General features: G+C 34.6%; 1 protein-coding gene across 5 annotated transcripts in view; it reads left to right on the top strand.

Annotated features, from left to right (window-relative positions):
• Positions 1 to 15,591, top strand: part of SPATA17 (spermatogenesis associated 17) — a 205,036-nt gene that overhangs the window by 82,338 nt on the left and 107,107 nt on the right. For all 5 annotated transcript variants that reach the window (XM_067729735.1, XM_067729737.1, XM_067729736.1 and 2 more), the window contains one exon: positions 82 to 205. In XM_067729735.1, the coding sequence (XP_067585836.1) occupies positions 82 to 205 (124 nt within the window). The remainder of the gene's footprint in view (positions 1 to 81; positions 206 to 15,591) is intronic.

Genomic DNA, 15,591 nt, shown 5'->3' with positions numbered 1-15,591 from the left:
TTACTTGATTCTCATCAGTGAAAGAATTAAAAGGTTAGCAGATTTTTTGTATCATGAATAACCACAAACTGATTCCTGCAGGAAGGCTCTGGAGGAGTTTGCAGAGATGAAAGAAAGGGAAGAGAAGAAGGCCGACCTGGAAAGGGAGGAGAAGAAAAGAGATTACCAAGCCCGAAAGATGCATTACCTCCTCAGCACAAAGCAGGTTGGTCTACCTGTCCCTGACAGCTCGCGGAAGCCACTTGGGCACCCAGCCTGACAGAGATAAACTAGCAGGCTGAATGGGACATGACTTGTTGAAAAGATATCACAAAGACACTACTTCGAGTTCAATTCCGTGCTGCTGTGTAGGTGCACGCAGGCACCCCGGCTGGTCTGACAGCAGCTTCATAGAGGCAGCCGGGCGAGGCTGGCAGAAAGGTCCAAGTCAGCACTGCGATCCGCCACGAAGGGCATAACCTTCCTTTCCAAATCCAGCCTGAGTGGCTTATCGTTGTGTTGTGAATTGATCAAGAACTAAGAAGTTATTAAGCCGAGGTCACTTTCATGTTTTCTCTGTTAATTGAGTGAATGTTGAGATTAAAACCATTCTTGCATCCTTTCTATTCTATTAATCTGATAAATTCCGAGGCAGTTTTCATGTATAGCTTTTAAACATACTGCTTGAGCAGTTGCATCTTCATATAGAAATATAAGTGTGGGATTTGGAATACTTAGAAATTTCTTTTCTGATACGTGGGAAGATTTTACTGCTTCAGATCTCGTCATAGTTGCTAAGAAAAAAAAAAAACTTGCATGTCGAATATTCTGCTCACAAAGAAATACGATTAAAAAACAGCATGAATTTGGGGGATGAGATGTGTTTTGTTACTTGAGCTTGAGGCTGGAAACTAGCAATTTCTTGGTTTTTATTCTTTCTCCTAGACTTCAAGTCCAGTCTTAGAGTTCTAGCTGAGTCGCATATGCAGATGTCTTCCGACAGGGAGGGGCAAGTGAAGTCCCAGAGGGAGAGGGTGAGAGCTGAGCCTGAATGTCTTCCTTAGAGGCATCCAAAGTTGAAACCATATTAAGTACTGGGCTGGCCATGTAAGTTTGGAAAACAGGCCTCCTGTACCTCTAGCTTCTATTTGGTAGTTGAAATGACAATGATGACTATCGTAATATTTACTTGGATTTGGGTAGCTGAATTGTCTTTATTTAACAGGCAAGGAAACTGAAACTCAGATAATTATGTGACTGGTCATAGGCACAAAACTACTAGTCATAGCTCTGGTATTCAAACTGAGGTCTTTCAACTCTAAATATGCTTAGGTAATAATTTAAAGAGAGTTTTAAAAATAAAAGGTAAAAGTATTTTCACTTTTTATTATAAAATCCATAACAATGTAAATGTTTTAGTCGTTTGATTAGTGGGCTACATTTTACAGATATAGAATTACAGATCAAGGATTCTTATTAGCAAAACATTTTTTTCAAACTTTAGTTACTAGTAATTTCAATTTTGATGAAACTAAGGGGGGCTATAAATATATCCTGTAATTCTTTAAACCTAGTAATAATTCTTGGGGACAGTGTTTTCTATGATAACTTTGAACTCTCTTTATACTTTGAAACTTAATCTGAGTTCTAATTGTGTGGTTTATACTTAGGATTGGTAGTGTGATAGAGAAAGCAACCTTAAAAATGGTGAAATCAGATTTAACTGAAACATCTGTTAATTCTGTTTTAGCCAGGGTTATTTAGTTATTGGGTGTATAGTGGAATAATTTAGAAAGACCATAAAAACTTGGATGTTTTACTAATAAAAATAATAGCACATATCCACGGAGTGCTTACCATGTGTCAGGGAGTATGATAGATATTTTATATACATTATTTTTTAAAGTATTTTGATTTCATTTCGGTTTTTCATTTAAGTGCCTGGTTTAACAAATTATTTCACAAACGTGACCATGTGACTTGGCTCATGGACCTTAACAAATATTCAAGCAATATTACCATTATGTTTTAGGTATGTTTGTATTAACAATGCAAGCTGTCAGTGCAGTATCTCATTTTTCTCCTGTTTATCCCATGTTGGCTGCTAGTAATATCAGTGTATATAAATTTTAGTTTAGTGATCACTTGTCCCCAGAACTTCCTGGCATCCAATAAAATGTTTCTTTTTTGAGGCGCTATGGTACAGTAGAAAGAGTGTGAACATTTACATCAGTCAGAGCTAAGTTGGCATGCAAGCTCTCTCACTTAGGGTAAGGTATTAGGAGATTACCTAGAATTGTCTGAGCCTCTGTTTCACTCTGCACCTTGAGAGAACATTGTGAGGACTAAATGTAATGTATTTAAAATACTGCCAGGCCCTTAGAGAACATTCAGTAAATGATAACAATCATATTATTAGAATTTAACCTGTCAAGGATAAACTAAGATTCCACACTTTCGTGTTCTTCAATTTGTCTTAGCTGTTGGAAGCATTCATTTTCTCATTTCCTTTCTTTGCTTTTCTTTAGTTATTAAAGAAAATTAGTTAGAAATCTTCATAATGGTGTTGCCTACCCTACATTTCACACCTGGCTTCACAGACCTGAGGGCAATACAGAGGAAATGATGTTTTTAAATCACCTCCCTTGAAGAGGAATATTATTAAAATGTCAGGGGTTTTCATTAGAATCTTGCAAGTTGGTGTATTTTGTCACAGTGGTCTTTAATATTCGATCACAATTAACTAGAGATAAAGGGACAGCCCTTTGAAACTCTGGGCACACTTTTGTTCCTGAGGGAGGCTTTCTTTTTCCTTTCTTTCTTTTCTCCCTCCCTCCCTCCCTCCCTCCCTTCCATCCTTCCTCCCTCCCTTCCTTCCTTCCTTCCTTCCTTTTCTTTCTTTCATGATAAAGTAGAATAGTGGCATCATCCTGGTCTCATCTGTTTACTTTGGTCAGGGGATTGCTTGTACTAACAGGATGGTACTGGAAATTTTAAATGTTTTGTTCCTTATATCCACCAGATTTGCTTTACTTAGCTTTAAATTAGTGCTTTTCATCATGAAATTAAAAAGTCGAATTTTAAAACTGATATTATAGGTACAATTATAAATCAACTTCACCTACACAAAAATATGCAACACTGATATTTACTAAATAGAGTGAATATAAATCTTAACTTTAAAATTCATCAGTTAATTACTTCAAATAACATATTTTTGAGTACCTACAATCTTTCTGCTACTGTGCTAGGACTAGGATCAGGTCATACAAATGTATATTATGCTCCTTAACCACAAGAAGCATTCCATCTAATTTCAGTCTAATGCCAGACAATTTTTGGGGGGGCTGGAAGGAAATTGCCAACTTTCTGTTACAGCTTATATAGACAGTCTCACTGAAATTTACAACCTATATTTATGGTTTTGCTGATTCCATTTACTATTTTATTTTAATAAAAATCTTTAAATACTTTTCCAAACCTAAGCAAGAATCAGAGAATTAAAGATACATATTTCATTTCGAGTACTGTTAATGATTTTTTCAGAATGACTTGGCTATTGAGAAGAAATGAAGCTGCAGTTTTAAAAATATTCTTAAGTCATATGTTTATAGATTAATTGCATTGCTTGATTTTAGAGTTTTGTTTTCAAATTATATTAAATACACATTTAAGTACAAAATAAATGCAAAATATGAATTGATTTATATTGAAAGGCTTGTGTAAGTTTTAACTCTCAATTTGTGCAGATATTTTAAAATTTACTGAAAAACTATTGAAACCTAAGTAATTTTTATAAGAAGTAGATGAGGATGAGAAAAGTTTTCTTGAGCTGCTTGAACGGAATAATTCTAACAGCATTGTTAGACAGGAGAAAAACACTGTTTTATTGGTGATCTCAATAATTTAGGAATGATGTTAATGTAGTTTCTAGAATACTAATTTTCATATTAAATTTTCATAGTTCTAATATAGCTTAATTTAGATGAGTTGAAATAAAACATTAATTCAGACAAATAAATGCATAAGAAAAGGTGGAGAATTTTGTAAGCTAAAATTGTGAATATGTGAATTCATGTACAGATAATAAATGAAGTCATGTGTTTTTTAATGTATTAATTTTAGGATGATTATGCTGATATACTGACATAACTGACAGCATAGTTTTAAAGTCAGTTTTAAGCCTTTTTTTAGTATAAATCTAATGTACATCTTAAAATCTATTACTAATTTTTAGTGATAATAATTATCTCATTTTTATGCAAGCAAATGTATTAGCATTAATAAGAATTACACAAGTAAATAACTAATATTGCAATGAGTGAATTAATAGACCCCTCAGGGTTTTATTAATTAAAAAGTTCAAGTCATATTAAAGCACCTTTTGTTTATGTTTATTTCAATCAGAAAGCTGAACATGGTAACTTATTTGCATAAATAATCAATCACCATTTACTAATAGTAATAAGGTTAATTTGTTGCTACAGACATAATAGGATTAGTCAATTATATTTCCCAGAAAATACTATTTGTTATGCACCCCATCACCTGTAAAACAGGATTGGTTTAGCGCCCTTATTAAATGAACACTTCAAAAAGTCTCTGTCCCTGTAAAAGTTTTGTGAAAACAAAGCTAATTTTAGTTGATTTGAATAAGTAAAATGCACACTCTGCTTCCATTCATAAATTTAATTTATCTTTCTGCAAAGATTGATTATTTAATAGTTATTTATTTTGATTCAGTAACCAGTCAAACTAAATCTAACACATATAGGACATATTCCCTTTGAAGAAAATCTCATTTGCAGATTTGTTTTATTCCAAATAAACAGACTTTCATTCCCTCGTCCTTGTTCTTGGGTAGTAAATTATGTTGTCTGCTCCACCTACTGGCAGATATATGCAAAGGCCTATTGTTGGATTCATTAAAAGATACTGCCTCTGAAATGTTGCCAGAATTTTTAAGTATCCTTCTGGAGATCAGCAAAGTTGCAGATACAAATGTAAAGCTCAAGATCTATTCAGAAAAATTAATATTTAGAAATATAGGTTATTATATAAAATTATACACATTAATAATTTCCCGATTAGTGAAAATGTTACCCTGTTTTTTTAAATTTTAATATGTCAATAAAAAGGATAAATAAATATAAGATATACTTATAACTCAGTATATTAAAACTATGTACATTTTATTTTAGTTATGGAATTTAATAGTTTATACATATTCAAATTAAAACTAAAATGAAAAATTATATAGTTAATTAAAATACATATTTTGTGGAAATATTTTTCATGTCATCTTTATATAATAGATTTTTAATGTTTTTCCTTTAGTGGGTAGTTAAAATTTTCTTATCAACTCTGAGATAACAACTTTCAGTTATTTATGATTCTTTAAAAAGGCTCCATACTCTGATTAATATTGACAAAACTTTATTTTTTAGAGAAACAAATGGCTTCAGCTACTTTGTTTTGAAAATTATATGAAATCCCATTTGTATACAGAAGGACAATCCCTTCATTTTAAAAAGTAAATTTGATATACCAAAAATTAAGTGGTGGTCTGTTGGTATGGACAACATCTTTACAAGATAAATCTTATAAGATGAAAAAACGCAAAAATTAAGAAGTATAGTAAGTCCTCCAAATCATTTATTGCTTTCAACTCTATCTTTCCAGTATCATAAGTGGGAAGTTTCTATGCCTTACATATATTAAGTACTTAATATGTGATTGCTCACTTTTAATTTGAGGTGCTGCAGTAACAGAAGAACTGCAGCCTTTCAGGGTGCACCTGCCTCTGTGTGTTTGTGTGTGTGTGTGATGTGTCTTCATATATATGGTGTATTTGGAAAGTATCTTTGCGGAGTCTTCTCATAAGGCATTGTCCTTAGGCAATGGTGTACCACAGAAATGGTTGGGAAACTCAAGTGTGATATTAAAACATACCCCTATAAAGACTCTCTTGGGTTCATTTTAGACCTCTTGATCATTATAAAACCACTTCTTTCACTTCAAAACATTAATTTTGTTCCTTCCTAGTTTCTAGGATGATCTCTCTCTCTCTCTCTCTCTCTCTCTCTCTCTATCTCTAGGTTTATCATCATCCAGTTATCCTTCTTGAAAGCACCAGGATTCTGATTATGTACTGCTCCTTGAGTTACCTGCAATTCATTGAACTCTCTTTTTATGCTTTCTCTGAAATGGTTTAGTATTATAAGAAACTGATTCTAAGTGAGTTCATGTACAAAGATGGAGAAAAACTAGGGCCTGCATATAAATGAGTGAAACAAGCCAGAACATAATGTAGATTTCTATGGTGCGCTCCTATGAATAGCACAAAGCACTTTTATTTTATTTATCCCCACAATATTCTGTAAAGTAGCAGTTATCTTTCTGGTGACTAAAATTCTATTGTTTGGTACTCATTTTTCCTCTGGACACTTGGAAGATTTATTCTTTCAGGAAGATTATGTAGTGAATAAAGTTCTGACCTATGATCTTTGGATCCATAGTTTAAGAGGCAGGTCCTGAAGTTTGGTCATTTGTTCTTGGTCCCAAGTGAACTATCCATATCACATAATCATCACATAATTTGTTACTATTGGCATTCTCTGTTCAGAAAAGGCCAAGGACTGAACTACCATGGAGAATGAATTAGCTATTAACTTTTACATTTTATTTCTTTCCTCTTTAACATTATAGTTTTTATTATCCTGTAATATATGAAAGGGATAAAATTATCCATTATCAGTATTCTTTGAAGAGACAGATGAAGTGGTTAAAGAAAATATCTTGTTGTGTCCCCAAAATGAATCCCTTTTCCACACTTCTCTCCTTGCCATCATTTAACAATCATGCATCAAAGAAATAGAGGGAAAAATGCAGACAGAGGCAAAAATAAAATAAAAATTAATTAAAAGAGAGACCACTTAAGTAGAAAAGTGCCTAGCTACTTTTCTTATTTATATTTTTCTTTTCAATATACTAAATTTTAAAAGTTATTTAAAATTTGTTTTCTTTAGCCAGCACACTGTAAATCTCTCCTATACATGTGACCTGGGGCCGATTCATGTGTTGTGGGGCTTGAAGCTTATACAATTTGGGGATCCACCTTTAAGAAGATAGCATACAAAGTTACAAATACAAGAAAAGGAATATTTTTTATAATGAGCAAAAATCATTTCAGAGAGGGCAGACAGCAGAAGCAGGAAGAACTACAATTCTGCAGGCTGTGGAAGGAAAACCACATTCACAGAAAGACAGACAAAATGAAAAGGTAGAGGACTATGTACCAGATGAAGGAACAAGATAAAACCCCAGAAAAACAACTAAATGAAGTGGAGATAGGCAACCTTCCAGAAAAAGAATTCTGAATAATGATAGTGAAGATGATCCAGGACCTCGGAAAAAGAATGGAGGCAAAGATCGAGAAGATGCAAGAAATATTGAACAAAGACGTAGAAGAATTACAGAACAAACACCTAGAAGAATTAAAGAACAAACAAACAGAGATGAACAGTACAATAACTGAAATGAAAACTACACTAGAAGGAATCAATAGCAGAATAACTGAGGCAGAAGAACGGATAAGTGACCTGGAAGAAAGAATGGTGGAATTCACTGCCACGAACAGAATAAAGAAAAAAGAATGAAAAGAAATGGAGACAGCCTAAGAGGCCTCTGAGACAACATTAAACGCAACAACATTCACATTATAGGGGTCCCAGAAGGAGGAGAGAGAGAGAAAGTACCTGAGAAAATACTTGCAGAGATTATAGTTGAAAACTTCCCTAACATGGGAAAGGAAATAGCCACCCAAGTCCGGGAAGTACAGAGAGTCCAAGGCAGGATAAACCCAAGGAGAAACATGCCGAGACACACAGTAATCAAACTGGCAAAAATTAAAGACAAAGAAAAATTATTGAAAGCAGCAAGGGAAAAATGACAAATAACATACAAGGGAACTCCCATAAGGTTAACAGCTGATTTCTCAGCAGAGACTCTACAAGCCACAAGGGAGTGACATGACGTATTTAAAGTGATGAAAGGGAAAAACCTACAACCAAGATTACTCTACCCAGCAAGGATCTCATTCAGATTGGATGGAGAAATCAAAAGCTTTAAAGACAAGCAAAAGCTAAGAGAATTCAGCACCACCAAACCAGCTCTACAACAAACGCTAAAGGAACTTCTCTAAGTGGGAAACACAAGAGGAGAAAAGGACCTACAAAAACAAACCCAAAACAATTAAGAAAATGGTCATAGGAACATACATACCGATAATTACCTTAAATGTGAATAGATTAAATGCTTCAACCAAAGGACACGGGCTCGGGCTTCCCTGGTGGCGCAGTGGTTGAGAGTCCGCCTGCCAATGCAGGGGACACGGGTTCGTGCCCCGGTCCGGGAAGATCCCACATGCTGCAGAGCAGCTGGGCCCGTGAGCCATGGCCACTGAGCCTGCGCGTCCGGAGCCTGTGCTCCACAATGGGAGAGGCCACAACAGTGGGAGGCCCGCATACCGCAAAAAAAAAAAAAAAAAAGACACAGGCTCGCTGAAGGAATACAAAAACAAGACCCATATATATGCTGTGTACAAGAGACCCACTTCAGACCTAGGGACGCATATAGACTGAAAGTGAGGGGATGGAAAAACATATTCCATGCAAATGGAAAACAAAGCTGAAGTAGCAGTACTCATATCAGATATAATAGACTTTAAAGAATGTTACAAGAGACAAGGAAGGACACTGCATAATGATCAAAGGATCAATCCAAGAAGAAGATACAACAATTATAAATATATGCACCCAACATAGGAGCACCTCAATACATAAGGCAACTGATAACAGAAATAAAAGAGGAAATCGACAGTAACACAGTAATAGTGGGGGACTATACCACCTCACTTACACCAGTGGACAGATCATCCAGACAGAAAATTAATAAGGAAACACAGCTTTAAATGACACAATAGACCAGACAGATTTAATAGATATTTATAGGACACTCCACCCAAAAACAACAGATTGCACTTTCTTTTTCACATGCACACAAAATATTCTCCAGGATAGATCACATCCTGGGTCACAAATCAAGCCTTGGTAAATTTAAGAAAATTGAAATCATATCAAGCATCTTTTCCAACTGCAATGCTATGAGATTAGAAATCAATTACAGGGAAAAAATGTAAAAAACACAAACACATGGAGGCTAAACAATATGTTACTAAATAACCAACAGATCACTGAAGAAATCAGAGGAAATCAAAACATACCTAGAGACAAATGACAACAAAAACACAACGATTCAAAACCTATGGGATGCAGCAAAAGCAGTTCTAAGAGGGAAGTTTCTAGCAATACAAGACTACCTCAAGAAACAAGAAAAATCTCAAATAAACCATCTAACCTTACACCTAAAGGAATTAGAGGAAGAAAAACAAACAAAACCCAAAGTTAGTAGAAGGAAAGAAATCATAAAGATCAGAGCAGAAATAAATGAAATAGAAACAAAGAAAACAATAGCAAAGATCAATAAAACTAAAAGCTGGCTCTTTGAGAAGATAAACAAATTGATAAACCTTTAGCCACACTCATCAAGAAAAAGAGGGAGAGGACTTGAATAAAATTAGAAATGAAAAAGGAGAAGTTACAACAGACACTGCAGAAGTACAAAGCATCATAAAAGACTACTACAAACAATTCTATGCCAAAAAAATAAAATGGACAACCTAAAAGAAATGGACAAATTCTTAGAAAAGCACAACCTTCCAAGACTGAATCAGGAAGAAATAGAAAATATGAACAGACCAATCACAAGCACTGAAATTGGAACTGTGATTAAAAATCTTCCAACAAACAAAAGTCCAGGACCAGATGGCTTCACAGGTGAATTCTATCAAACATTTAGAGAAGAGCTAACACCCATCCTTCTCAAACTCTTCCAAAAAATTGCAGAGGAAGGAACACTGCCAAACTCATTGTATGAGGCCACCATCACCCTGATGCCAAAACCAGACAAAGATACTACAAAAAAAGAAAATTACAGACCAATATCACTGATAAATATAGATGCAAAAATCCTCAATAAAATACTAACAAACAGGATCCAACAACACATTAGAAGGATCATACACCATGATCAAGTGGGATTTATCCCAGGGATGCAAGGATTCTTCAATATATGCAAATCAATCAATGTGATACACCATATTAACAAATTGAAGGAGAAAAACCATATGATCATCTCAATAGATGCAGAAAAAGCTTTTGACAAAATTCAACACCCATTTATGATAAAAACACTCCAGAAAGTGGGCATAGAGGGAACCTACCTCAACATAATAAAGACCATATACGACAAACCCACAGCAAACATCATTCTCAATGGTGAAAAACTGAAACCATTTCCTCTAAGATCAGGAAGGAGACAAGGATGTCCACTCTCACCACTATTATTCAACATAGTTTTGGAAGTCTTAGCCGTGGCAATCAGAGAAGAAAAAGAAATAAAAGGAATACAAATTGGAAGAGAAGAAGTAAAACGGTCACTGCAGATGACATGATACTATACATAGAGAATCCTAAAGATGCCACCAGAAAACTACTATAGCTAGTCAATGAATTTGGTAAAGTTGCAGGATACAAAATTAATGCACAGAAATCTCTTGCATTCCTATACACTAACAACGAAAGATCAGAAACAGAAATTAAGGAAACAATCCCATTTACTATTGCAACAAAAAGAATAAAATACCTAGGAATAAACCTACCTAAGGAGGTAAAAGACCTGTACTCAGAAAACTATAAGACACTGATGAAAGAAATCAAAGATGACACAGACAGTTGGAGAGATATACCATGTTCTTGGATTGGAAGAATCAATATTGTGAAAATGACTATACTACCTAAAGGAATCTACAGATTCAATGCAATCCCTATCAGATTACCAGTGGCAGTTTTTACAGAACTAGAACAAAAAATCTTAAAATCTGTATGGAGACACAAAAGACCCCCAATGGCCAAAGCAGTCTTGAGGGAAAAAAACGGAGCTGGAGGAATCAGACTCCCTGACTTCAGGCAATACTACAAAGCTACAGTAATCAAGGCAATATGGTACTGGCACAAAAACAGAAATATAGATCAATGGAACTGGAAAGAATGCCCAGAGATAAACCCATGCACCTGTGGTCCACTCATCTATGACAAAGGAGGCAAGGATATACAATGGAGAAAAGACAGTCTCTTCAGTAAGTGGTCCTGGGAAAACTGGACAGCTACATGTAAAAGAATGACATTAGAATACTCCCTAACACCATACACAAAAATAAACTCAAAATGGATTAGAGACCTAAATGTAAGGCTGGGCACTATAAAACTCTTAGAGGAAAACATAGGAAGAACAGTCTTTGACATAAATCACAGCAAGATCCTTTTTGACCCACCTCCTAGATAAATGGAAATAAAAATAAACAAATGGACCTAATGAAACTTCAAAGCTTTTGCAAAGCAAAGGAAACTACAAACAAGATGAAAAGACAACCCTCAGAATGGGAGAAAATATGTGCAAACGAATCAACGGACAAAGGGTTAATCTCCAAATATATAAACAGCTTATGCAGCTCAATATTAGAAAAACAAACAACCCAATCCAAAAATGGGCAGAAGACCTAAGTAGACATTTCTCCAAAGAAGACTTACAGATGGCCAAGAAGCATGTGAAAAGCTGCTCAACATCACTAATTATTAGAGAAATGCAAATCAAAACTACAGTGAGGTATCATCTCACACCAGTTAGACTGGGCATCATCAGAAAATCTACAAACAACAAATGCTGGAGAGGGTGTGGAGAAAAGGGGACCCTCTTGCACTGTTGGTGGGAATGTAAATTGATACAGCCACTATGGAGAACTGTATGGAGGTTCCTTAAACAACTAAAAGCAGAGTTACCATATGACCCAGCAATCCCACTACTGGGCATATACCCAGAGAAAACCATAATTCAAAAAGACACATGCACCGCAATATTCATTGCAGCACTATTTACAATAGCCAGGTCATGGAAGCAATGTAAATGCCCATCAACAGATGAATGGATAAAGAAGATGTGGTACATATATACAATGGAATATTACTCAGCCATAAAAGGGAATGAAATTGGGTCATTTGTAGAGACGTGGATGGATCTGGAGACTGTCATACAGAGTGAAGTAAGTCAGAAAGAGAAAAACAAATATCGTATATTAACGCATATTGGTGGAACCTAGAAAAATGGTACAGATGAACCGGTTTGCAGGGCAGAAGTAGAGACACAGATATAGAGACCAAACCTGTGGACACCGAGGGGGGAAAGTGGTGGTGGTAGGATGAATTGCGAGATTGGGATTGACATATATACGCTAATATGTATAAAATAGATAACTAATAAGAATCTGCTGTATAAAAAAAATCATTTCAAACACATTTCAAATGTTAATGTCTGAAAATACCAGAACTCAAAATAGGAAAATACAACGGTAGTTTTATTGACTGCCTGACTGCTCTATAATATGTGTTCTCCATATTTCGGCTTCATACTCTCTGATCACTTCTTTATTTGACAATAATTTTGTTATATTTTCTAGAGTGAGAAGGGAAATTTTATTCACTCTTGTCTCTGGGAATGTTGATCTAAATTTCTCATTACTATAAGAAGTTAAATGATGTATTTCTATTTGCTTATGCTGTATTATTGAGTTCATTTTTGAAAGGGGAGAGCTTCCATTTTGTAATGGAAATGATGAGAATCAAATTCTCCATTTATAATTTACACATGTGAAGTTTGGAATGATTTTCCATAGTCCAGATTCTGGCAGTTTGCACCCTCTCTCAAACTCTGTTTCTTTTCCACTACCCACATACTTCCAGAGCCACACCCCTTAGGATGTTTGTATTGCAATGCAGGCTCTAGATCTGCACCTTTATTTGTAACTCCTGGTGAGTCTGCACAGTGGGTGCAGGAATATTCCTGGAAGTTATTCCTACATGGGATTGCTAACAAATTTTAAGTATACTTGGAAGTACCAGAAAAAATCCATAAATGTATACATAAATCTATACATAAATCTATCCAACTAAAATTAAATATATAACTACCTCTGCTTCTTCCTAGCTTGATCTGCAACATGTCCACAGCCACTCTCATACCACCCAACCCAGGTATGACAGAGGATAAGGCAGAGTATAGAGAAACAGTGGAATTAAGTGATATCTTACTTTTGCAAATTTTACGAAAAAAACATAACCACGTGAGCACATTGCCAGGGTCCCTCCCTGTGTCATGGAAAGGGCCTACCAAAATGAGGGGCCCAAAGGTTACAGTTCATCAATTTCACTGTTATTTCACCTCTGATTGGACTACATTTTTTTTATTTACATCTTTATTGGAGTATAATTGCTTTACAATGGTGTGTTAGTTTCTGCTTTATAACAAAGTGAATCAGTTATACATATACATATGTTCCCATATCTCTTCCCTCTTGGACTACATTTTTGTACTATGTGCAAACCCTGCTGCTCTGGTTAAATTTGCTCAGATAAGTTTTGACTTTTATTTTAATGTGCTCTAAATAATCATCTGCTTATCAGATACCAAATCCAGCATTCAGACATTTAAATAAACCTTACTATTTTAGTCCTATCTTTAAAATTGAAGCACTTGGTTTTCTTTAGTTCTCTCTCTCTTATTTCTTTTACAGTTTATTTTATAAACTCAGGATCAGTTTACTTCCATACAGTAGACTGGGTAAGTTTTTAATGTATTAGGGTATGGAGTAGAGTTTGTTCTCATTAGGTATTAAAAAATAACCTGTATATACATACACATATTTACATGTATGTGTTTATATGTATATGTATGTATATAAACACACAAATGCAGCCTTGTGTAAAATTTCCAATACAGTTTTTTAAAAATAACATTTAAGTAGTATTTATTGGGACTATTCTCTAATTACAAACATAAAATGTATTTAGTACCAAAAACTGGTAATACAGAGATAAACACAGAAGAAAATATTTGTTCATATTGGACCATCCAAAAGATAACCACTGTTAAAAATTTGGTATATGTTCTTCCAGTAATTTCATATGCATATGTAGATATATATTATAGAAAACTATATATACAACATAGACATATATATGTTTTTTACTTAAAAATGGTATTCAATTCAGTTTTAATAGAAAAAACTCAAGTCAGAAAAGAATTAGAATAAAATGTATAACAAAAGTAGTTCCCATTTCCTACCTCAATGTAAAATGTTCCTCCATTTAAATATTTTAAATTGCATTGTATATAAACATTTTACACAAAAAATAATTGACAGCTAACTATTACATACTTATTTCTATTGGTTTTGTATACGTTAATGTTTCTGGTAAGTTAATTGCAATCAATCCTATCAATTTCTTCATTGATTAGAGAAGACAGAGTTTTGAGGGGTTCCTTTTGATATCAGTAATTTTATTAATAATATAATGGGGCTTCCCTGGTGGCACAGTGGTTGAGAGTCAGCCGGCTGATGCAGGGGACATGGGTTCGTGCCCCGGTCCGGGAAGATCCCACATGCCGCGGAGCGGCTGGGCCCGTGAGCCATGGCCGCTGAGCCTGCGCGTCCAGAGCCTGTGCTCCGCAACGGGAGAGGCCACAAGAGTGAGAGGCCCGCATACCGCAAAAAAAAAAAAAAAAAAAAATGAAATCCAAAGCCTAGAAATACAAGGAAGTTATACCATTGCTCTAACTAGATCTGATGAAATAATTGGGTCTGTAATACTTTGTAGATTTAAAGATCTATTCCTATTATTATGATTACTTTTCTATTTTCAGGACATTTCAGAAATACTTTAGATTGAGACCAATTCTAAGTTAGATGCTATTATAACTGATGCACAATGAAGAGGTGGAGTTTGTCAGCTCATGGTTCAACCTAGCTCTTCTGTGAGTTGAGAAGAATAATTTTATATAGATAAGCCCTGCTCTCTCTATATCCTTGATGCTTAATTCACTCTTCTGGATTGGAAAACTTCAGAAATCTTTCAACTGAGCAACTGGTGGCCAAATTTTAAAATCTCAGGCTTTGGTATAATTCATCTCCTTTCTTCCCTTCTCTTTCCTCCTTTAATCTTCCTCTACACCTCTTTTCCCAACCCTTGCATCCTATAATCAAACACACTTAGTATTAAAACTAGGGACATAGGGAGAGCAATTATACTTTCAAATGTTTCCTTAAAATGAACTCTTAACTAAGTCAGTGGTTAAGATACTGAATCATTGTCTAATGTAGCTGATTTGGTCATTAAGACCACTATTAAGAGCATGAGTATTTCCTAACTTTTGAGTTTAATTTAAGGTATAGTCCCAACACAAGAAATCATCTATGACCTTAAGATTTTATGCAATATAAATTAGGTAAATATTTTAAACGACATAGAAATTTTCCTCAATATTTTATGTATTTATTATAGTCACAAAAGAAACAACCAAAGAGGAATTACAATTGTTAATTTTAAAATATATATAAAATTAGTTTCCTTTTGGTGTGACAAGCATAATTTTAAGTATTTT

The sequence above is a fragment of the Pseudorca crassidens genome, chromosome 2 (assembly GCF_039906515.1).
Source record: "Pseudorca crassidens isolate mPseCra1 chromosome 2, mPseCra1.hap1, whole genome shotgun sequence".
In the NCBI taxonomy this organism is placed as follows: domain Eukaryota; kingdom Metazoa; phylum Chordata; class Mammalia; order Artiodactyla; family Delphinidae; genus Pseudorca; species Pseudorca crassidens.
The sequence above is the reverse complement of the archived record's forward strand: the minus strand, read 5'-3'. Positions and strand labels throughout refer to the sequence as shown.